Genomic DNA, 24,464 nt, shown 5'->3' on the forward strand with positions numbered 1-24,464 from the left:
CCCAGAAGCCACCTCAAACCAGGCTTTCCGTGTTCTGACAACAAATACCGCACGTTTCCAAAATAAAAAAATAACTGATTCCCCCCCTTTTCCCTCCCCGTTCCCGGGGCTGTCTGGCAGAGCGGAGCAGGCTGGATCTGGATGCGGATCAGCTCCCAGGGAACAGCTCTTGCCCTCCTTTTTCCCTCCTTGTTTTACACAGCAGCAACAAATGAGCTCAGGATCAGCTCAGCATTTAGAGAAATATGTCTTCCCATCTCATCTGCTTGTTCGTGTGTCAAGGAATTCAAAGCTGTGGGGAAAATAATGATTGCCTCACACTTGGTTGGGTTTTTTCTGTTTTGCTGGGTTTTTTTTTTTTACCAGAAATGAGACTCCTATGTCATTTTTACTTCCATATTTACACGGAAATCATGGATTCAGAGAATTACAGAGACAAACAACCCCACATCAAATATGTAACAGCCATAAGACTCTTGCTGCTATTTGTTTAGGGGAAGAATAAATCAGCTTTTTCTCAGCACAACAAAGAGAAAATCAAGGGAAATCAGGTTTTACTCACACTGCACGATGAGCTGCACCAAGGCCTCTCTGGGTTTGACGTTAAATCCGTTGTATTGGCTGGTCTGGCACCGGTAGGTCCCGGTCATTTCCCGGGAAACGTTGACGATCCGCAGGATCCCGTCGTAGCTCTCGGTCTGCAGGGCCCCATCGGGCATGGCCACCTCCTTGTCCGCCCGTGACCACAGGATGATGGGTTTGGGCTTCCCGGTCACCTGGCACTGCAGCTCAATGGTGTCCCCTTCCCGTGTCACCAGCGGGGACTTCTCCTGAGGGACCGTCAGGTTGGGGGGCACTGGGAAGTGGGAAAGGAGAAGGGGTCAACAGTCAGGCACCGTGCATGGATTTCCTGCTCGGGATCATCCATGGGAAAGCAATTTATCCACAGCCACGCGTGGGTTGTACCCATGGGAAGCTCCCACATTTATGGGTGAAGTTCTCAGCAGCTTGGAGAGCCTCAGAGTATTGTAAAAGCAGGTGAAGCCGGCAGGAAGGATTGCTGATGTGTGACTCCAGTTCAGAAGCTGAATGATTTCTCTATTATAACTGTGCTATAACACATTAATATACTGTTTGAAGGAGATACTAAAACTACAAACCTGCTTTTCCTAACTACCATATCTAACTCCTCACAACTCGTGCCCCTCTCTGAGAGTGCAGCCACAGGTGGGTTGGATTGGCCATCAGCTCAAACAATCCTCACCAGAATCCAACCAAGCAATCACCCCAGGTGAACAATTCTCCAAACACATTCCACATGGGAAAACAAGGAGCAGAAATAGAAATTGTTTATCTTTCTTTCTCTCTGTGCTCCTCTATGAAAAAATCCTGAGAGAGACAAGAATGTGCCTGCCACACAGAGAAGATTTCCCAGCCCAGCTGTGACACTCGTGCCCTCTCTGTGTGTCCCTGCCACTGTCCCAGTGCTCCCCAGTGCCCTCCCACCATCACTCACTTCCTCACTGCCAGTTCTGTTTTCCTTTAAAGGATCATTTGGTGCTAAGTCCCATTTTTTTAGAACAGCCTGGCTGCTGATTTTTCATCCAGCACATGGATAAATGGCTGTGGATGAGGAAGGAGTGTGGCAACTGAGAAATCACCTCAGACTTGGAGGCCTGGCCCCAAAATGCTGCTGGGATCTGTCACGGGAGGTTCATCAAAGTGGTGTTTATTCCATGGGGACAGGCATTAACAATTCCAAAAGGGATACTGGAATTATTTCCAGCAGGAGTTGGGTAACCCTATGGAGCAGGAGCACCTAACAGTGAGCTGGTGATGGCCAAGGGCATGGGATAGGGATGTGGATGTGTGGGAGCAAATCCAGAGGAATCCATGGAGCTGCTCCAAGGGCTGGAGCTGCTCTGGAGCCAGGCTGGAAGAGCTGAGAATGCTCACCTGGACAGGAGAAGGCTCCAGGCAGAGCTCAGTGCCCCTTGCAGGGCCTAAAGGGGCTCCAGGAGAGCTGGAGAGGGACTGGGGACAAGGCATGGATGGATAGGACACATGGAATGGCTCCCACTGCCAGAGGGCAGGGATGGATGGGAGATTGGGAACTGGGAATTCCTGGCTGGGAGGGTGGAGAGGGGCTGGCACAGGGTGTCCAGAGCAGCTGTGGCTGCCCTTGGATCCCTGGCAGTGCCCAAGGCCAGGTTGGACACTGGGGCTTGGAGCAGTCTGGGACAGTGGAAGGTGTCCAGCCTTGCTTGGAAAATGCTTGGAATGCTGTGTGGTGGGTGGAGAGATGGAAAATCCTGATTTAAACACTGCCCACCCTCCTATTCCCTTGATGCCTCCTGAAAACTCATCTTTCCTCATGGATCTCCTGTCCTGAAGCATGGAGAGACATTCCCTGAGGGAAAACAGCCCCTCCAGGAGCTTTTCCTCTCCTCCCTGTCCTTCTCTCAGCTTCTTTCCTGAAATGCCAGGGCTGACAAAACCCAGTCTGCACCTCCCTCCTGTCTGCAGGAAAAATATTCCAAAGCAATTTTCAACCCCCAAGGGACAGAAACAACAAACTCGTCCCCATGAGAAGCAATTCCAGCTTTCCCCTGGGATCTGCTCCATGTCTCCAGCCCTGACAAGCCTGGTAGGAATCGGAGTTGAAATCTGGGGCTTTCACAGGAACCAAAGTGCTGTTTTCAGCTGTTTTGAAGGCTTTAACAGCTCCTTTCAGGTGGGACAGGCAGACATGGGAAGAGCTTTTTCCACAGGGAAGGGAAGGAAAAATTATTTTATACATTAAAAAAAAAATCAGGGAAAATTTAAAAGAAATAAACAACAACTACTTAATAAAACATTTCTGATATGAATAAAACATTATTAATTCTCAGTTATGTGGTTTTGTGCCACAGCAGGTTCTGAGCACAGGAAAATTCCCAGGGGAGCTGGAGCACTGTGAAATCATGGACCAAAGTGGTAGAAGGGTGCTGTTCCAAGAAGGAAAACACAGTTCATAGGGAAAGGTGCCTGCCTGCAGCCAGGAGCCTCCCCCTGGATTTTCCAGCTCACCTGGCTTGTGGCTTCTCAGCTGAGGGCAAATGTGACAGAGCCCTGTGTGGATCAGGAAAAATCCTGGATTTGTCCTTCTCCAGACTGTGTAGTGGATCTGCTCCTGGCTGTGACTGTTGGGATCCAAGCCTTTCCCAGCTGCATGGATGCTGGAGGCTCCTCAGGCTTCCCTGGGAATCACAGCCTGCCCTGGCTCAGGGATTCACTGCCCGCAAGAGCTGAGGGGTCACGGCCCTGGGATGAGATCCCTGATATCCTGAGATCCCTGTGATCCCGATATCCCGAGGGAAAAGCCTTGTGCAAGCCCACACAACTCAGCTGCAGCCCCATTGGGGCCAGGATGGGAGTTCTCCCTCTGGAAATTGTCCATGTGGATCTATCCCTGGACACATGGTGCTGGCAGCCTCTTCCAGATCCCAACATTTCCAGGCTGTGTGAGAGCAAAGGGTCTGATCTATCCAATCCCAACATGGGAATCCAATCCCAACCTGGGAATCCAGTCTCAACCTGGGAATCCAATCCCAGTCTGAGCTATCCAATCCCAACCTGGGAATCCAATCCCAGCCTGGGAATCCAATCCCAGCCTGGGAATCCAATCCCTGTCTGAGCTATCCAATCCCAGCCTGGGAATCCAATCCCAGCCTGGGAATCCAATCCCCATCTGAGCTATCCAATCCCAGCCTGGGAATCCAATCCCAGCCTGGGAATCCAATCCCTGTCTGAGCTATCCAATCCCAGCCTGGGAATCCAATCCCAGCCTGGGAATCCAATCCCAGTCTGAGCTATCCAATCCCAACCTGGGAATCAGCCATTCCAGCTGGGACAGGGCAGGGAACTTGGGAAAATCACAGGAAGCACGTCCAAGTTTGGAAGGGGAAAAAAGCAGATCCGTGACAAAAATCCCCTGTGCAAGTGCAATAATTCCCCCTCTTTTTCCATCAGTTTTTCCTGAAAAAGCAGAGATAACAGCACAGCAAAAAGCTGCACCTCGCTAAGATAAGGAGCACCACCACAAGGGTGGTGACAGCTGATAAGAAAGGCTCTGTCAGTGTCCCAGATGGAAAGATCCCCTCAAATCCCCGACTCCTCGTCTCCCGTGGCATTTTGCAGTGCCTGTCACTGCGAGGCAGCTGATAGCTCGTTATGGTTCCCGGGATTTATTCGTGTTGTTCCTGGAAACAGCAGAGGGGACAGGAGAGACAAGGCCATCCATTAAGATGAAGAATTCCAGGGGCAACGCCATCAATCCAAAGCCTGGCTGCACCTCTGGGGCACATTTGAGGAACAGGGAGGTCCTACCAATAATTTCTCTGTCCCCACCCCATTTAGGACTCCAGCTCCCCCTAAATTTAGATGCTGATTCTCCACTCTCTAATTAGGCAGAGAAGAAGCCCAAATCTTTACTCAGGGATTAAGAATTCCAGGGACATTGCCATAAATCCAAAGCCTGGCTGCAGCTCTGGGTCACATTTGAGTAACAGTGACCAAAGCCGTGAGGTCCCACCAAGAATTTCTCTGTCCCCACTCCATTTATGGCTCCAGCTCCCCCAGCTTTAGACCTTCTCATTTCTCTAATTAGGGGGATTCTCCACTCTCTAATTAGGGGGAGAAAAAAACCCAGACCTTTGCACAGGGAGGATTTTTGGCAGGGTTTCCCCTTTTCAGCCCAGCTATTTGTTGTCACAACCTCACAGGTATTTAATTATCTCTGAGCTGTCTGTTCCACTGGCAAATGTAGCTGGAATTAGCAACAGGCTGAAAAAATAATTCCCTGTTTTTGGGGAACAGTGCTACAGCAGGCACTGACAGCCTGGGCACGTGTGATTTGTCTCCATGAGCAATCCACCTCAAAAGGATTGAGGAGAAAATAGAAATTGGATGGGGTTTTTTTTGTTTTTGTTTTTTTTTTCCCCAAAGATTATGGGAGACCCCAGAGCAGGGAATGGTGAGTCTGGGTGAGCAAGGTTAGAAACAGGGAATCATGGAATTGTTCAGGTCGGAAAACCCTCTGAGATCATTGAGTCCAACTGTTCCACGGCCACCACTGCCCAAGTGCCACATCCAGAGGGATTTTAAATCCCTCCAGGGAGGGGGACTCCACCCCTGCCCTGAGCTGAAGAACCCTTTCCAGGAAGGAGTTCTCCCTGATATCCAACTAAACCCCTCCTGGCACAACTTGAGGCCATTTCCTCTCTTTCCACCGCCTGTGCAAAGATGAGCAGGCAAAGGTGGGTCCAGGGGCTCAAATCCATGAGGAAAGGAGCAGGGATGAACCAAGGATGTGCCAGCCAAGATGCTGCCAGTGGGATGGGCAGGGAGGGGTGCCAGGCAGGTGGGGAGGGCGTCACCAGCTGTGCCAGCTGCTGTCTCCCAGCAGGTGCTGCTGCGGCACAAGAAGAACCCTGGAGGGCTCAGCAACTTCCCGAGGGCTCCTGCAGCTCCAGAGGCTGCTCCAAGGAAAGGGCAGCTCTGTCCTTGCTTTGCACAATGAAAAGTTACCTAAATCCTAGGTGGAAACAAGAAATGTTCCCTCAATCCCGCAGTCCACTGCCCAGGCTGGAAAAGGACAAATCCATGCTTTTTCCTGATCCTAACTGGAAACAAAAAATGTTCCCTTATTCCTGCACCAAGGGGCTTTAAAATTAATTCACACTCTCAGCAGTTTCCTGAAGTGGAGGGTGACACGGGAGAACAAAATCTTTGATGACACTTGGAAAAGTGACACCTGGAGAACAGAAGGCTTTGGTGACACTCAGAGGACAAAAAGCTTTGGTGGCACCTGGAGAACAAAACTTGGAGAACAAAAAGCTTTGTTGACACCTGGAGAACAAAAAGCTTTGGTGACACCTGGAGAGCAAACAGCCTTGGTGACACTCCGGTAGCACCAATTTAAAGCCACATTGTCACCCTGTGAGTGGGCAGTGGCCCGTGGTGAGCAGGTTCTGCTGATCTCTGTCCAACCCTGCTTTTAAATAAAATATCTCAGACAGTGCGGCCTCCCTGGGCTGCTGATCCAGCACGGGGTGAGGTGGCAGGAGGTCACTGCTGTCCTGCCCTCTGATTTTTTGTTCTGCTTCCTAGACAGACAGTCCTGCTGCTGGAGAGAGTGAAACCAGACAGGAACTCTTCCAGCTGCTCTCCTGTGGCAGCTCCAGTGTAATTCCAGAGGATCCGTGATCCAGCACTGTCTAGAGGAGAACGGGGACAGGACAAGACAGCTGTTTCCAAGAAAAAACCCACCAAAATTCCTGAGCCTAATATGTTTATTCCTTGTGTATTATGGGTGTTGTTAGTTCTACTTGAGCTCTCTGAAGTCCTGATGGATCAAATTCCAGCTTAATTAACGGATCAGACAGATTAATTAAATGCCAGAGAGCCGTTGGCAGAGGCAAGGAGCTGCAGACAGAGAAATCCTTCAGAGGTGCTCTGATCCCATTAAAATGTCCCTGCCCATGGAGGCTGGATGGGCTCCAACATCCCTTCCCAAAGCATTCCATGATTCCAGGACAATCAGAGGTGAGCAAGGAGCCCCCACAAGTGGTGGCCTCACAACTGCTGAGCTCTTCCCTGGGGATTTTGGGGGCTGCTGTCACTTCTGTGTCCTTGGGAGCCTTCAGGAAACCATTTCCTTGGAGCGACCCCTGTCAGTGACAGGGGAAAATCCCGGGATAATGTGGCCAGGCTACTCCACACAGATTCATCCTAATAATTTGGATCAAGCACAGCAAAGAAGTGTTTGAGCAGCTCATCAAGAAATCATCCAAGCTGGAGATCACCCAGAGAGAATCTCCCCAAGGAGCTGTTGGAATTCACATCATCCAAGGAATTCAAACCCAGCCTGGCTCAGGAATATTGAGGAATGCATGCTGTGCCGGCTGGAAGGGAGAATGAAGTTATTTGTGTGTCCTACTTCTGCAATATTTATGAATTTGAAGGGCTGAGTGGCTGGGATTAATCACCCTCTGCCTGAGAGCTGCAGTTTGGGCCCAGCTCATGATTCATGCCCTGACGTGATGCTGGAGTTAAGACAGGGCTGAGCCGGGGCACAAAATAGATTTGAGCAAGATCATTCCACCCGGGAAGGGCAGCAAGGGATAATTATTCCTGAGGGATAATTATACTGCTTCTGTCTGTAAACAGAGGCTGGAACTGCTCAGCTGCTCTGGCTTTTTGGGAGAAATGTTGGGAAACACCGAGGAGCTGCTGCTGGAGGGGACCCCGAGGTGAGAGAAGAGCCTGGGGGGAGATTTGCTGATCCAGGAAAATGACTGGAAAAGCAGCTGAAGCCAAGAAAACTTAGGAGAATTTCCTTTACCCTTTCATCCCCATGGAAGAGGGTCCATCAAGGCCCTGATTTGGAAGGGAAATGGAGCAGCCTGTAAGGAATTCCTGGCTGGATTTCACGGGAGCTTTCCCATTGTTCCAGTTCCTGTGTCCCCCCCAGCAAGGTCCCAATTCCAAAGGGGAAATTCCATGTTTTCTGGGGCACAAACCACTCCTAACTGCACATGAGGACACAATATCCACCATGGATTTTATGGAATCACAGAATCCTTTAAATTGGAAAAGCCTTCCAAGATCACCAAGTCCAACCATCAACCAGCATCATGGTCACCACCAACCCATGGCCCCAAATGCCACATCCACATGGTTTTTTAACATTTCCAGGGAAGGGGACCCCTCTGGACTGCCCTTTCCATCCTTTCTGAGAAGGAATTTTCCCTAAGATCCAATTTAAACCACCTCTGAGGCTGTTTCCTCCTACCCTGAAGTGATGGTGAGGCCTTGGACAAAGGGTCCAGTCCTGAGGGTTGGGATAATCCTGGTTTTTTTGACAGAAATTCTGCCCAGGCAGGGAAATAATTTCAAGATCAGTGTTTGGAACACAGCACTAAAGCCCTAAACCACCACCTTGCTCTGCAGCTGGAGGAAAGAGGAACATTTAAAACACAGAACATGCAGAGCCAGTAGGAAATTAGGGAAATTAATTCCAGTGCTTTTGCAGGAGACGTGCTGAGGAGCATCCATGGATGAGGGGAACCACGGGATGAGGAGTCCATCCACAGCCCTCTGGAGAAGAAGAGAGAGACTCTGCCACATAGAGGGTGTCAGCTCCCAGAAATCCTGCTGGAATCAATCTGTGGAGGGTGGATTTATACCAGATTCCCCAAGGGATTGTGCTGTAGAGCAGTACAGGAAGGGGATCCCAAGGATGGAATCAACAAGAAAAACTCTGCACATTAAGCACGAAACCAGAACTATAAAAGACAAAGATTTGTAACAAAATACAGCATTTTTCTGTCCCTTCTGCTCCCTGCTCCTTCCCAAGATAAATTCCAAGGATAAAGGCTCACCAAACCCATCCATTTGCTGCAATAATCAAAGGCCTCTACCGTCAAGGACCTCTCTGGACTGGTGCTTAAGGTTTACAAATATCTTAATTAGCCACTAATTACCTCCCAAACCCCATATCCTCGTTATGCAATGGCTGTGATTCCAATAAACATTTCGAGCCGGAATCAAGGTCTCTTTTATGCCTCATCAAAGCAGGAACAAGAGGACCAGAGGACTCCTGTGGCACCACCGGATCAAGGCTGCAGGTCCTGGAACAGCAGCCTGCAGCTTTAATTAATTCATTATTTCATGGCGAGCCGATTAGCTTGACAGGGAAGCACATTTCATATTGCAAAGCCTCACACAGAGCAATTCTCCAAGAATTTCTCTGCTTGGATGTAGCAGAACTTATGGAAAGCCAAATTTATCCCTGGAAGTGTTGGAGCAAGCTGGGATAGCAGAAGGTGGCCCTTCCAACTCAAAGATCCCTCCCAACCCAAACAGCTCCATGATTCCATGAGATCTGGAGGCCTCCAGGCCCTGTGGTCATACAAAATCTGTGTCCTGCTCCGGGATGTTCCCATCCTGAGGTTGTACAAGCTCAGCACATCTTCAGACTCATCCTGAGGGCAGGAATTTGATGTTTTTCCATGTGGGACATCTGGGTGTGCCCACATGGGGTAGGAATGAGCCACAGGGAAGGACTTCTGTAGGAAAAGAGGGATCAGCACTTCCTCCAGACCTTCCCATGGCAATTCAGAGAAGGAACACCAGAAAATAAAGGAAAATACCCCAAAATAAAAAATCTCTTCCCTGCTCAGTGATGTCTCCAGGGAAAAGGTGGAAAGGGAATGAGCCAGAAGGGATAAATGCTGATTTTGGGGAATAAAACCAATGTCCTCAACAGAGCAAAAATCCCAAACTCAAAGTTGATTCTTCCTGCTTAAATCCAATATTTGAGGCAGAGAAAAAAATCCCTTGCACAGGCTGACACTCTCCAATCCACCTCTTTTTTTTCACTTACCACAAACCCACTTTATTGAGGTTTTCATTGCTATTTTAACATCTTGTTGCTTTTTTAGCATCTTCTGCCTCCAGGTTTCCATGACATGATCCCACATATCCCAAAAAACCCAGCCTGGCTCTCAGTAACATTTGCCCAGGGTGGGTTTTATGGATGACAGGGTTTTTCTAGGGCAGATATTCCACGTTTGAGTCTCGATTCCCACTCTTCACTGACCTATTTTATTGAGATATGGGGGGAGCAGCAAGGGGATTACTTCAGGTCCATTTATATAAGATACTCAGGACATAAATCCATGTTTTTCCTGCTGAAAATGTCAAGGAAAAAAAATATTCCTGCTAAACAAGGGCAATTCCAGAGCCATACGTCCCTTCCCAACCTCCTGGAGAATTCCTGGATTTCCTCCTTCCTTAGGATTTGACACAGCCCCTCCTGCCCCACTCCAGAAGGAGCTGCACAAACGTCAGGAAGAGGAAACTCCCCCCATCCCAGACATCCAGAGGGAAGTTAATAAACCCCTGCAAGTCGTGGCATTTGGGAAATGTGTTTGTGCCTGGGCCTTCTGTTCCTAATTAGCAGAGCAGTAATGAATCTTGATGAATCAGTAATGACCTTCAAAGCACTGCAACTATTTCAGCTTCCACTTGGCTGGGTAATGAAGTCATTCCAAGAGCAGAATTCTTTTTAGGATGCTGCAAAAGGCTGAGCTCAAAATCCACAATTTCTTCCCCCTTTCCTGATTTTCTGGAGTGTTCCAGGACAGGAAGTTTAAGGGGTGACAGAATTCATCATTTCCTGCAGGGATTGTGGCGAGTTGATAGAAATGGCCAACTAATGGATGTTTCCAGGAAATTCCATCAGTTTTCCCAAGGATTCCCAAGGAAGTCCAGGGAATTCAGTAGTTATTGGATGCATGACACAGCACTGTTTGCTCCACAAAATCTGCATGGAATGCTCATCCATCATTCCAAAGCTGGCTCTTCTCCTCTAAGAATCCTCCCAGTTCTTTTCTTGATAGTAAAATCATAGAATCATGCAATGGTTTGGGATGTAAGAGACATTAAATCCCACCCAGTGCCACCCCTGCCATGGCAGGGACACCTCCCACTGTCCCAGGCTGCTCCAAGCCCCAGTGTCCAACCTGACCCTGGGCACTGCCAGGGATCCAGGGGCAGCCACAGCTGCTCTGGCAATTCCAGCACAGCCAGGAATTCCCAATTCCCAATCTCCCATCCATCCCTGCCCCCTGGCAGTGGGAGCCATTCCCTGTGTCCTGTCCCTCCATGCCTTGTCCCCAGTCCCTCTCCAGCTCTCCTGGAGACCCTTCAGGCCCTGCAAGGGGCTCTGAGCTCTCCCTGGAGCCTACTCCTCTCCAGGTGAACATTCCCAGCTCTACCAGTATGGCTCAAGAGCAGCTCCAACCCAGAGCACCTTCACGACCAAAAATGATCCAACAGGGAACTTCCTCAGGTTTCTGTTGTTTGACCAAAGTAACTCAGCCCCTGACTGAGGCTCAAGGAATCCCAGAGTGGTTTGGGATTAAAACTCATCCCACTCCTCTGCCATGGGCAGGGACACCTTCCACTGTCCCAGGCCGCTCCCAGCCCCAGTGTCCAACCTGGCCTTGGACACTGCCAGGGATCCAGGAGCAGCCACAGCTGCTCTGGGCACCCTCCTTGCCAGGGCCTGCCCACCCTCCCAGGCAGGAATTCCTCCCCAATATCCCACCTAAATTTCCCCTCTCTCAGTGTGAACCCATTCCCTGAGTCCTGTCATCAGCTCCTGATGAACATTCCCTTTCAAGTTCCCTGCAGCCCCTGGAATGTGCTGGGAGGCCTCCACACAACCTCCGCCACCACGAGGTGCCTTCAACCACACAAACCCAACCCCAAGGAATTCCCCCTCACCCGTGCTGCTGGAGATGTTGACATCGATGCTGATGTCTGAGATGCCGCCTCCCTTGAGGGACGCCACGCAGGTGTAGGTCCCAAAATCCGTGAACTTGAGGTCGATGATGTCCAGGTTGGTGGTGCCGGGGGACACGTCGGGGTCGGTCTGGGTGATCACCATCCTCTCTGAGCTGCGCAGGGGCCGCCCGTTCTTGAACCAGCTGAAGGTGAGCTCCTCCGAGGGGATGGCTTCCACCTGGCACGAGATCTTCACCTCCCGCCCGATCTGGATGTTGTCGTCTTTGTGGTACGGGTCGGGGGTGATCCAAAAGCGTCCTTTTTTTAAGGCTGAAGCACACAAAAAAGAGAGCAATTTTCTATAATAGAGTAGAAATTTGGCTTCACTGGAGGCCTAAATATGTTTTTTTTTTTTTTAGAGCGGCTGCAGCCACAGGATTTGAGTTTATTCCCAGGAATCAGCACAGCACCAACTTGGAATCATGAGGATGAACCAGTTGGAAACTGGCACAGAATTAAACTCTGAGGCACGAGCTGAGCTTTTTTTTGTGTGGAAATAAATGAGATATCATCTAGAAATTTTATATGATTTTATGATTTTTTTCTTTCATTTTTAGGATGAAACGCTGGCACGGGTTCCCTAGAGAGCCAATGGACACTCCATCCCAGGAAAAACTCAAGGCCAGGTTGAACAGAGCTTGGAGAAACCTGGGATAGTGGGAAGTGTCCTTGCTCATGGGATGGAATGGGATGAACCTGAAGTTTTATTCCCACCCCAATAATTCTGGGATTTTTTGGTGGAACTCCTGACCTTAACCCTTGGATCTTCCAAAGCACATGTTAAACAAATGGATAATTTTTCCTATGATCCCAAATCCTGATTGAATTCCATCATGGATAAGGCAGCTGTGAAGTGCTGTCACCTCTGCAATGAGAAATAGGAAGTCCCAGCACCTAAATCAGGCTGAGCTACCAACCAAAATAATTCTTGAGATTCCAAGAGTTGTTTTCCATCTCTGGAGGAATTTTCAGGCTTTTCCTCATCCCTGCCCTGTCAGATCACCATAAAAAGAGAAATATCACCCTAAAATCACTTGTACCACCAGTGGGGTTACCTCCAATCCATCTAGAATCTCTCCTGCATCCAAGACTATCCAAGCCCCCAGTACAAATCCAATTAATTCTCCACCTCCCACCAGAGATAAGGAAATCTCAAGGTTCCAGACAGGAATTTTTTGAGGGATAATCTACACAGGGACACAGCAGCTCTGGAAAACCTCATTTCCCACCATCTTCCTCATAAAGGAGTATCTTATCCTGGCATTCCATCCTCAGTCTCCAGGAGTGAAATATTCCTGCATCTCACTCACCTCAATTTTCTGTGAATGAACCTAGAACTCTCCAAAATTCCACCCCCATTGACATCAACTAAGGGTTGGGATGATCCTGATTTTTTTTTTTTTTTTTTAAATGGGAGAATGCTTCAGGATCAGCCATTTAACCTTTCAAGGGCAGAGATTTTTTGATTAACTGAATATAAATTGCTCCTGACACAATCTCAAAATCCCTTTTTTATTCCCTATAGAGATGTGCCAAAGTATGTTTATGGGTTTATCCAAGTGTTTTTTTTCCATCTGGATGGTCCCAAAAGAAAAATATTGGTTAAAAATTGTAAAAATCCCAAGGCTGGGTAGACGTACTGAAGATAAATACTGAAATCCACCATTTATGGTGACTTCTACTGAGAGGTTTCTCAATTCCCTGGGTTCCGCTCCCCATTCCCTCTGCCCCGGATCCATTTCAAAGAATCCCACAATGGTTTGGGTTGGGAGAGACCTTAAATCCCATCCCATTCTACTCCCTGCCGTGGCAGGGACACCTTCCATGATCCCAGGCTGCTCCAAGCCCCAGTGTCCAACCTGGCCTTGGGCAATGCCAGGGATCCAGGGGCAGCCACAGCTGCTCTGGCAATTCCAGCCCAGCCAGGAATTCCCAATTCCCAATCTCCCATCCATCCCTGCCCTCCGGCAGTGGAATCCATTCTCTGTGTCCTGTCCCTCCATCCCTTGTCCCCAGTCCCTCTCCAGCTCTCCTGGAGCCCCTTTAGGCCCTGGAAGGTTCTAGAGATTCCATACTTTGAACATCTGAAAAATCTGCCTGATCCATCCATGAGTGGTGAAAATGTGAGCTCAGATGCAATTTTGGAATTTTGGAATTAATTCCAACTCCGTTCTGCTAATTCCAACTTAATTTTGCTAATTCCAGCTCAGTTTTGCTAATTCAGATTCAATTTTGGTAATTCAGACTCAATTTTGGTAATTCAGTAGCTCCTTAAACAAGGACTTGCAAATTCCATGCTGGAAAAGAATTAACACTCCCACCACATGGAAAAGAATTAACACCTCCAGAGTTTGGAAAATAATTCATGTTTATTTATTTATTAGGCTGTCTTTTCAAAGTGGCAAGGTGGTGGTGGGGGGGAAGCCTAAATTTGAGCTATTTACCCTACCCCTCCCACAGGGTAGGAGAGGCTTCTTCCATTGAGGAAGGCAACATTTTTAAAGAGAGAATGGAAAATTTGGTATTTTTCTAGGAAAAGCATAATTTCAGATGCTGCTCCTTAGTTCTAACCACATCTTAAAGTATCCAACTGGTTGATTTTATTTATTCATTTATTATTTAATTTATTTACATTATTCATTTACTTATATTTATTTAAGGGAGTTTCATAGCTTTAATCAAGATGGAATTTTGTGCACTTCTCTTTACTGAGCAGCTCTCCTTCCCTTGAGAAATTCTCAGCCAATTCCCAGGAATCAGCACTACCAAGTTGGAATCACGAGGATGAACCAGTTGGAAACTGACACAGAATTAAACTCTGAGGCACGAGCTGAGCTTTTTTTTTTGTGTGTGGAAATAACAGCACAAACAATGCTTACACACACAAAAACCCCTCAATATTTTATGCAGATCCTTTTCAGGCAGGGGAAAACCAAAAAAGAACTTGATGGGCACGACCAGCCCAAATTAGTTGCTCATAACCTCAATAAACTATTTTTATTTCTGAATTTTCAGCAGTTTCTCCTGCCTAGAACTGAACAAAGTCTAGCAGGGAAGTCAGGGTAACTTTCCTTTGTGGAAAAGCACAAATTCCAAGGTAAGAAAAGGGGGCAGAACCTCAAAGTTTGGGTCAAAGCTGTTTCTTGCAAGCAGAAGGGGGTTGGAACTGGATGGTCTTTAAGCTTCTTCAAACCCAAACAATTCCATGATGCTGGATGAGGTCTCCAAAATCCCTTCAGAGCTTCCTGATTTCTACCATGTTGGGAACACCTGAGCTGAGCTTGATACAAACCCACCAGGTAAAGGAAAAGGGGTTTTTGTATAATTTCTTCCACCCAGCAATCCCATAAAACAGTGGCTTGGATTTTCCTCATCTGTAGATTCCTGGACCTCCATTTCCAGGAGGAAATTTCCAGGAGAGCATTCCAAAATGCCAAAAAATTTGAGCCGTGCCATGGATTTTGTCCCTGTGGTATCAGTTACATTTTAGGCATCACTGAGAAGTTTCCATGGGGCGAGACACGGAAATAAAAGAAAAATTAATGGTTAAGGGGTTTTTACATAGAAGAGATTTCATGGGATATTAGGAATTAGGAATTCCTAGCTGGGAGGGTGGGGAGGGGCTGGGATGGAATTGCAAAGGAGCAGCAAATGTGCAAATAAATCTGAAACTGTTCTTTGAGACTCAGCAAAGTGCCAGCCTCGCTCCGAAGAGGCCCCAAAGAATGAGGATGTGATCAAACAACCTGAGATGAAACAACTTTTGTCCTCAAACTCCTCACAAACAGTCCCTGCCCTCCCTCATTAATTATATTTTCAAAGTAATAAAATGCAGTTTAGGATCTCAAGCAAGGCCTATTTGCATTCATCAGGTTCTGTTGTTTTTTTTCCCACCCCCTCCCTTTATCAACCCCAAATTTTCCTTTAATGCCTCAGAATGTTCCTGCCTCACCAATTTCCAATGGCTCAAACAGCACCACTAAATACATCAAGTTCTGCACCATTTTCTGCACCATTTTTAGGCTTTGACAGAAGAATTATGGACCCCTGGCTGCTTCCCAAGTGGATGCAGGACGCAAGGAATGCTCGGATTTGTGGTTGCTGATGGTTGTGTCCGTGTTTAATGTGTTACAACAGGGCCATGGAGCAGCAAAACTCCAAATTTCTGGTTTTCACCTTCACTGAGCAGCCAGAGCCCCCCTGAGGCACCTTTTGTGCCCTCCCCAGAGGAGGTTTGGAGTAATTTTGATTGTTCCCCTTCACTTTTTGTCAGCGGTTTTGTTTTGACTCATTCAGAGTGAAGAAGAGAATTTCACCCAAGCAGATGTGGAGCCCTGCACAGTCTTGGAGCAGATGTTGGAGGTTTGGAGAGCTCAGAATCCAGCCTGGCCCTTTTCCTGAGCACCCAGAGTGGGACATTTCCCATATTCCAATCATTTCATTCCCAGCCCCACCTCACTTCCAGGATCCTCCAAAATCACTGGGAATTCTGTGATCTCCCGGATCTCACTGTGGACTGGGACAGAGAAGACAGGAAACCTTTCCCAGTGTCCAGGTCTTCCTGATCCCTTCCTGTTTCCTTCTCACAGGTGGGAAAAAGAGTTTGTGATCCTGGGAAAGATTCTCCAATTTATTTTTAAGGACAATGGATTACAGAGACACAGCAAGGAAGTGGCCAAAGATCCCAAAATTCCAGGATGGATTGGGTTGGAAAGGACTTTAAGGATCATCCAGTCCCAACCCCATGAACAGGGACACCATTCACTATCCCAGGTTGCTCCAAGCCCCATCCAACCTGGCCAAACCATCCTGGAATGATGTGATAATGGATGGAACCACAAAATCTGCTCCAGTACCCCACATGGGAAGAGCCCTGCAGTCCATATTTGTTTTTATCTGGAATTCCAGCCTAAATGGATCCATTTGCTGCCCAAACCCCTCATTCCCACTAAATAAAAACCCACAGAAATCCTTCCCTTGCTGTCTTGGCAGTAACTTGTCCATTGCTATCAAATCAAGAGAAGGAAAATCCAAGTTTTTATCCCAAGCTCCAAAGAGACACCAAATTTTTGCCTATTTTTGCTGTGGGCAACAAAGTTGGGTCTGCTTTCAACATTCTCCAGGATTCCCTTAAATTTCATTACCCAAACACTTTAACAACTGTCCAAAAGATCTTTTTCACTGATGATTATCCCAGTGTGGTCATCAAACTTCATTCTTTACATGAAAATACATTTTGTCATTATTCTGTGGATAAAAAATGGGAAAAACTCAGATTTGTGGTTGCCAAAAATTCACATTTGCTGTCATCGACCAGGAAAATATTGGAGAGGAAAATAATGGAGAGGAAATTACACATTTCTGGCTTAATTGTAAAACTTAATTATGAATAGAAGAACAAAACCACACCCCATATAATAGAGTTTGTGGATATCAGCTCTGCATAATCAAAGTGTAGCACAGAATTCCAGAATTATTTGGGTTGGAAGAGCCCATAAATCCTATCTCATCCCACCCCTGCCATGGCAGGAACACCTTCCATGATCTCAGGCTGCTCCAAGCCCCAGTGTCCAACCTGGCCTTGGGCACTGCCAGGGATCCAGGGGCAGCCACAGCTGCTCTGGCAATTCCAGCCCAGCCAGGAATTCCCAATTCCCAATCTCCCATCCATCCCTGCCTTCTGGCAGTGGGAGCCAGTCCCTGTGTCCTGTCCCTCCATGCCTTGTCCCCAGTCCCTCTCCAGCTCTCCTGGAGCCCCTTTAGGCCCTGCAAGGGGCACTGAGCTCTCCCTGGAGCCTTCTCCTTTCCAGGTGAACATTCCCAGCTCTTGGAGCAGCTCCAGCCCTCAGAGCAGCTCTGTGGCCTCCTCCAACACATCCCACACCTTCCTTGTCCTGAGAAGCCCAGACCTGGATGCAATTCCGGTCATAAGGACCAGTCTGGGTTGGAAGGAAATCAAAAATAATTAAAAAAAAACATTAAAAAAAGAGAGTAATGAAATAAAGAGTCAGAGTTTTAGGGATGACACTCCAACTTGGACGACTCACAAAATTCAAATTCCTTAAACTGGGCATTTAGAATCATGGAATTGTCCAGGTTGGAGAAGTCCTCTGAAAGTCCAAGCACCAACCAGTACCAGCTCTGTGGTCACCACTAAACCTTGTCCTCATCCACACTTTTTGGGCACAATTCCAAGGATTGTGACTCCATCCCACCCCTGAGCAGCCTCTTCCAACACTTCCCAATCCCTGAGGAAAAGACTCTGTGATAACTGAGAAAATGCTGCTTCCTGAGTGTTCCCTTCGCATCCCAAGACAGACTTGAAGCAAATTCCAGCTAAAAAAAGCTCCACATTCCCAACATTTCAGCACCAGCTCGTTCTGCTCCTGTCAACATGGTTTGAGCTGGAAGTTTTTGAAATCCTGAACTTCCAGCAGCTCACCGAACAATTAAGATGTCAAACGTCTTCTCCTAAAGCATCTCCAAGCTTTTTAATATCAAGTAATTATTTGGCACCTCCAAGGCCAGATGCATTCCCACTTCCAATTTAAATGCAAATCCCACGGAGAGACTTCAGGTTTTGTCTCTACTTTTAGAAACTACTGCTAATTTTGCAAAGAAAAGGATTTTTTTTATTCCAGTTTTTCCGTGTTCTCAGCTTAATTAGCTCCCGGCTCCTTCGGAGCTGCTCTTTTGAAGGAGGGGGAGGTTTGGATTCCTTTGAATGATGAAAATTTCAGTTTACAACTTGCTCCAGATCTGATCCGTTAAAGAGATGAAGGCGAGATCAAAGGGGGAGAAACTCAGCGTGGTTCCACTTTTAACAGCTTTTAGAAGGAAAGATTCTACAGAAATCAGCAGCACCAAGAGGAAAGACTCTGGAGGTTGGGAAGAGATGATCTCTAAGATCTCTTCCAGCACAAACCATTCTGTAATTCCAAGAAATATCCAAGTGGCATTGAGCTAAGGAGGTTCCTTCTCCGATCTCCAGCTCACACTAGGTTTTCCAAGGATTGAAGACCTCCAGGGATGGAAATTTCACAATCTCCCACCCTCAGCTCCCAGGAAAAACCAGGAGCTGGCCCAGTGGTGTGATTGTGTTTGGAGACAGAAATTGCTGTGTCCTTCCATTTTTTCCTGATGGAAAGATATTTCCTCCCTGATTTTTAGGGGATGTAGATGATGGATCATGGATGAGATCTCACCACATTCAAGTGAGGGTGAAATTCCAAAAACTGCAGGAATTTGACCAAGAAGAAACAGGGACAACTTAGCAGCTGGAATTTTGTCACTTTTAAAACCCCAAGCAGAAGAAAAAGGGGAAAAAAGCTAAAATATTTCCCAAGCTCCAAAATCCCAGCTTGCCAAGGCATGGGTGTGTGGATGGAGCAGTGGATTAGGGCTGCCCCACCCCACAAGAAAATGGGAATTCAGGAGTCCTGTCACAAGCCAGACAAGGATTGGGATAGAAATGAAACCCTTCAGAGAAGCTACCACAACCCCCAGTGGGCTCTGTACTTGCCAAACAATTTTTAAATCCTTGGAATGTTGCAGCTGGATTGGACGTTTTCCAGGGCCTTTAAAAAGTTTAATTCTTGTGCCAAAGCTGTCCTCAAAAAAAAAAAAAAAAAAAAAAACAACACAAAAACAAAAACAAAACAAAAAAACACCCAACAAACCCTTGCTGAGTTTTCCTGCCCCAAAGTGATACTTTGGAAATCTTCCCTCTTTGTGCATGAAACTCAGCCATTCTCCCAGTCCCAGACACACACCCCTTTCCCAAGGTTTCCATGCTGGATTATCCCTATTCCTGCTTTTGGGGTGGCTCAGGTGCTTTGTTGGAGCTCAAGATTTCCTTAGAGCCTGGATATCTTCCAACATGGGATGCATTTCTCTCCAACACTTTTACTCTGACTCTTAAATACCTCAAAACTACATCAGGATCCTATAAAAATTCCCAAAATTATTTATCAGACTGGGCAAAGACCTAAAAATTCCAGTCCCAGTTGCTTGATGCTGCAGGAAAAGTGTCTTTAAACACATTTCAAGGGCAGCAAAGCACCTTGGGAACATCAGAAGAAACCACTGTGAACTCATCCTTCTCCTCTTGGTTTCCTCCCCCTCCAAGAGGAGAAAAAACGTGGAAAAATTCAGCTTTTTCACTGCCAAAAAGAAAATGCTGGTAAAAGTACCCAGACCTTGTCATGTGTTATCAGCCAGGGTCTAAAACAATATTTAAAATACAGCACAAACCCTGCCAAAAGAATTAGTAATTAATAACTTCTGCCAATCAAGAGTAAAAATAACTTTTATCCTTGTCTCCAGTGGAATCCCAGGAACACTGAGATTGGAAAAGAGCTCCAAGGTCACCAAGTCCAAGCTGTGCCCAATGCCCACCTTATCCCCAGGCCAGAGCTCTGAGTTCCAACTCCAGGAATTCCTTGGACATTTACAGGGATGGGCACTCCAACCCAGAAGACAGATATTCATGGAATCATGAAGGTTGGAAAAGACCTCAAAGATCATCCAACCATTCCCCAGCCCTGCCAAGGCCACCACTGCCCCTGTCCCCAGGTGCCACATTCACATGGATTTCAAATCCCTCCAGGCATGGGGATTCCACCCTGTACCTGTGCCAGGGCTGGGGAACCCTTTTAGGGGAAGAAATTTTCCCAAAAATCCAACCTAAACCTCATGGAATCCCTGTGGTTGGAAAAGACCTCCGGGATTGTTGAGTTCAAGCTATGCCTGATGCCCACCTTGTCCCCTGCCCAGAGCTCTCAGTGCCACTTGCAGGAATTCCTTGGGCACCTCCAGGGATGGGCACTCCAAACCTACCTGGGCAGCCCCTGCCCAGGGCTGGACAACCCCTTCCATGGGGAAATTCCTGCTGCTGTCCACCCTGAGCTCCCCTGGCCCAGCCTGAGGCCGTTCCCTCTCCTCCTGTCCCTGTTCCCTGGAGCAGAGCCTGACTCCCCCGGCTGTCCCCTCCTGGCAGGAGCTGTGCAGAGCCACAAGGTCCCCCCTGAGCCTCCTTTTCTCCAGGCTGAGCCCCTTCCCAGCTCCCTCAGGAATTCACCAGCCCATTCCCAGCTCCATTCCCTTCCCTGGACAAGCTCCAGCCCCTCCATGTCCTTCCAGAATTGAGGTGTCCAGAACTGGACACAGCCCTCAAGGTGCTCCAGCAGTTCCAGCACAGGGCCAATCAGGACAATCCCTTCCCTGCTCCTGCTCCCACACAATTCCTGATCCAATCCAGGTGCCTTTGGCCTCTTTCCCACCTGGCTACACCTGGGCTCATGTCCAGCTACTGTCCCAAGCACCGCCAGGACAAAATGGGGGAAAAATGTGTCCACCTGAACACAGGGAGAGGGGTCAGATGAATCCCATCTCCTGAAGTCCCTTCAGATAAATCCTTGCAGACATGTGGTGCCCAACAGGCTCCTCATGATGTCCTCCAGAGCAGCAAACTCCCTTCAAAATCAAATTCCTGCTCACAGAAATTGTGGGAAGTCCTAATGAAAGGGCAGAAGGATCAATAAACCATCTCAGTTTTTATAGGAGAGCCTTTTATGAACTCATCCATGACCCTCCAGCCTGGGAAGATCTCACAGGCCTGAGCCTGTGGCAGATAATAAAAATAAATGGATTTATTCAACTCCAAAGCTCCACTTTTTTCCCATATTAATTCCCAAAGCTGTAAACTTTTAAGGAGCACACTGGGAATTTATGGCTGTAGGAACATCCTGGGTGAGGAGATCAGGTTTGCTTGGTTAAAACCTTTGGAAATCCCATCACAGAGGGGGTTTCTCCATGGAGGAGATGCCTGTGGATATTCACCAAGGCCTTTGGAATTCTCCAGACAGGAAATAAGATGGAGAATCAGAATTATTAAGGCCGGAATAGCCCTTGGAGGTCATCGAGCCAAGGTGTTATCCCAGCACTGCTAAGGCCACCATGGACCCACATCCCAAAAATTATTGCATTCTCCCACTTGCTGGGAGCTTTTCCCAGGATACAGAGAGGAAAAAATGGATGGGAAAAAAACCCCACCTTCTCCAATATAATGGAAGATCCAACATTTTAGGATTTTAGCATTCCCAACCAACCCCAGATGATTCCACGCAGTGACCACACGTGCAAGACCCTCATCCCTAAATTTATTCAATTCTCCCACTTGCTGGGATTTTTTCCCAGAATACAAAGGAAAAAAAAAAGGATGGGAAAAAAAAGCCCCTTCTGCCAATCTCATGGAAAAATGAACATTTTAGGATTTTAGCATACCCAACCAGTCCCACATGATTCCAGGCAGTGACTACACGTGCCAGACCCACATCCTGGGAGCCCTTCCCAGGATACAGAGAGGAAAGAAAGAATTAAAAAAAAGCTCCTTGTGCCAGTTTCATGGAAAATCCAACATTTTAGGATATTAGAAATCCCAACCAATCCCAGAAGATTCCAAGAAGTGACCACAAGTCCAGAAGTGCCATTGCTCACCCTCCTGCCAGGAGTGACCTGCTGGGTAACGACTATTACTGCTGCCACCAAACCCCAATTCCACCTCTGGGATAAAATTCCAGAGCCTTTCCCAGTCTCTGGTGCTCAGCAGCTCATGGGGGCCCTGCTCACATTTCAGTTGATGGAGTGTGGGGACATTCCAGAGGTGTTGATGTCCAAACAGCCTTAATTTTATCCTTTACTCCTCTAAACCCCAAGGGAAATTCCTAAAAAAAGCTTTGGGATAAAGAACAGAGAGCAGAAGGAAGGCGGGGTAGAGAACAAAATCCCAGGATTTTAATTTAATTAAAAAAGCAACAAAAGTTCATTAATTTCCCAATCTGAGCTTCCTCCTATTTTTATTCCATAATTTTTTTTTAGCAGCCACGCCTACAGTTCACACACAGTTTTTACAGGGATAATCCAGAGGTACTTCCAGCAATCCTGGCCTTACAAAGGGATTTCCCTGGAGTGCTTTTTGTCCGGGAAGAGCTTTTGTGCTGCTGTTGAGCACAGTCATTATTTTCTATTTCAACTGACAGGGAATCCCACCCCTCGGAAAAATTAACTCCAAGGATGAGGTTTCCACTTCCCAGAAGGTGAAAGTCACACAGGCAGAGTCAAAAGGAATTAAAAATGTGCTGCTGTTACAATGGCAAAGAAGAAGGGACCTGATAGAAGATGGGAATAGGAGAAGTCGCTCAGGAGGGAATCAATGGAACAGGATATCCAGGAACAGGATGGAGTCCCCATTCCTGCAGGGATTTAAAGCCCAGTGTATGTGGCACTGGGGACATGGTGGCCTTGGCAGTGCTGGGAATGGTTGGACTTGATGGTCTTGGAGTACTTTTTCAACCTCAGCAATTCTGTGGTTCTATGATTTTCACGCAGCCTGACACCCTTCCCAGCTCTGCCAGTGCTCTTGACTTTAAGCCCTGGAAAATGTTTCTGTGGCTCTCCCTGCGTCCCAATCTGATGTGTAGGTGTCCTTCAAGGATGTTGTCCATCATTTTCCTCTCTAAGTGGATGGAGGAGACACCTTGGAATCAGAGAATCCTGCAATGGTTGGTGTGGAAGGGACCTTAAATCCCATCCCATCCCATCTCACCCCTGCCATGGCAGGGACACCTCCCACTGTCCCAGGCTGCTCCAAGCCCCAGTGTCCAACCTGGCCTTGGGCACTGCCAGGGATCCAGGGGCAGCCCCAGCTTCTCTGGGAATTCCAGCCCAACCAGGAATTTCCACCTTCTCAGTCAGGAATTCCTTTCCCAATATCCCATTCAATCCACCCTCTTCCATCTTAAAGCCATTTCCCCTTGTCCTGTTCACTTCCCGCCAGGAATTCCCAATTCCCAATCTCCCATCCATCCTTGCCCTCTGGCAGTGGGAGCCATTCCCTGGGTCCTGTCCCTCCATCCCTTGTCCCCAGTCCCTCTCCAGCTCTCCTGGAACCCCTTCAGGCCCTGCAAGGGGCTCTGAGCTCTCCCTGGAGCCTTCTCCTCTCCAGGGGAACATTCCCAGCTCTCCCAGCCCAGCTCCAGAGGGGCTGCAGCCCTGGGAGCAGCTCTGTGGCCTCCTCCAACACATCCACACCTTCCTTGTTCCAAGTCCCTCTCCACCTTTGGAGTCAGGTGTGAGTGGCCAGCAGCTGCAAAAATAGGAAAACATCCAGAGAAAATTCATGGAGATGCTTCATTCATGGAGTGAAGCACAGACAACAAAGGCACACTCGGATAAAGACACTGAAATTCAGAGAAATTTAAAGGGAAAAATTTCCTCAGAGCCCTGCTGGTGCTTTGAGGGATGATTTATTTCTGGGTGGGATTGGGGGATTATTGTTGAATCCTGGGATTTGGGGTGCACCCGGCACAAGATGGGAACTCCATTTACCAAATGCTTCTCCTGCCTGGCATGGAAGTTTCTATTTCCAGCAGATTCTCTTCTCTCCTCAGCTGCTGTGTGAAAATCCTGACCCACAACAGCAAAATGAGCCAACGTGAGAGAGAAATGAGGCAAAATGCTGAGAAATAAACAATCAAAGTCAACGCAAACTCTGCTTTTCTCTCATATTTCACTCCTCAACACAGCATCACTTGCAGCAAAGATAAATCCAAGACTGGAATGGAGATCTTTTTTCCTTCTAAAGGAGAGTTTTCCCCATTTAACAGAAATAATAAGGGGGAAATAATAAAACTGGGGCTGGGAAGGAGCTGACCTTCATTTATTTAATAGGTTCTTCTCGTTGTGGTCCCTTCTCAGCATTAACAGGGCCACAGAGCAGGGAGGGAAAAGGAAAAAAAAAACACCTGGAGTGTTTTATTGAGACTTTGTTCAACATCTTGCAGCTCCCAGAAATCATCTTCTATAAATAAAAACGTGAGGGGATATTATTATTATTGTTATTATGATGGCGTGACTCATGGAATTTGTGTCTGCAGGGATTTAGGAATGTGGCTTTTCCTCAGGGCTGGCTGGTGCTGTCTGCTGGGTCAATTAAAGCATTGAGGTTTCTCTTCACACCAAGTTCTTCCTCTCCTTTTCCTTATTCCAAGCTGTTTTCCACTCCCAGTTCC

At 47.6% G+C, this 24,464-nt stretch overlaps 1 protein-coding gene across 2 annotated transcripts in view; it reads right to left on the reverse strand.

The window, feature by feature from the left end:
* Window positions 1-24,464, reverse strand: part of MDGA2 (MAM domain containing glycosylphosphatidylinositol anchor 2) — a 191,385-nt gene that overhangs the window by 59,917 nt on the left and 107,004 nt on the right. For both annotated transcript variants that reach the window (XM_068194878.1, XM_068194879.1), the window contains 2 exons: window positions 11,335-11,664; window positions 563-856 (listed from right to left, as the gene is read on the reverse strand). In XM_068194878.1, coding sequence (XP_068050979.1) covers window positions 563-856; window positions 11,335-11,664 — 624 coding nt within the window. The remainder of the gene's footprint in view (window positions 1-562; window positions 857-11,334; window positions 11,665-24,464) is intronic.

This window comes from Anomalospiza imberbis, chromosome 6 (genome assembly GCF_031753505.1).
Source record: "Anomalospiza imberbis isolate Cuckoo-Finch-1a 21T00152 chromosome 6, ASM3175350v1, whole genome shotgun sequence".
Lineage (NCBI taxonomy): Eukaryota > Metazoa > Chordata > Aves > Passeriformes > Viduidae > Anomalospiza > Anomalospiza imberbis.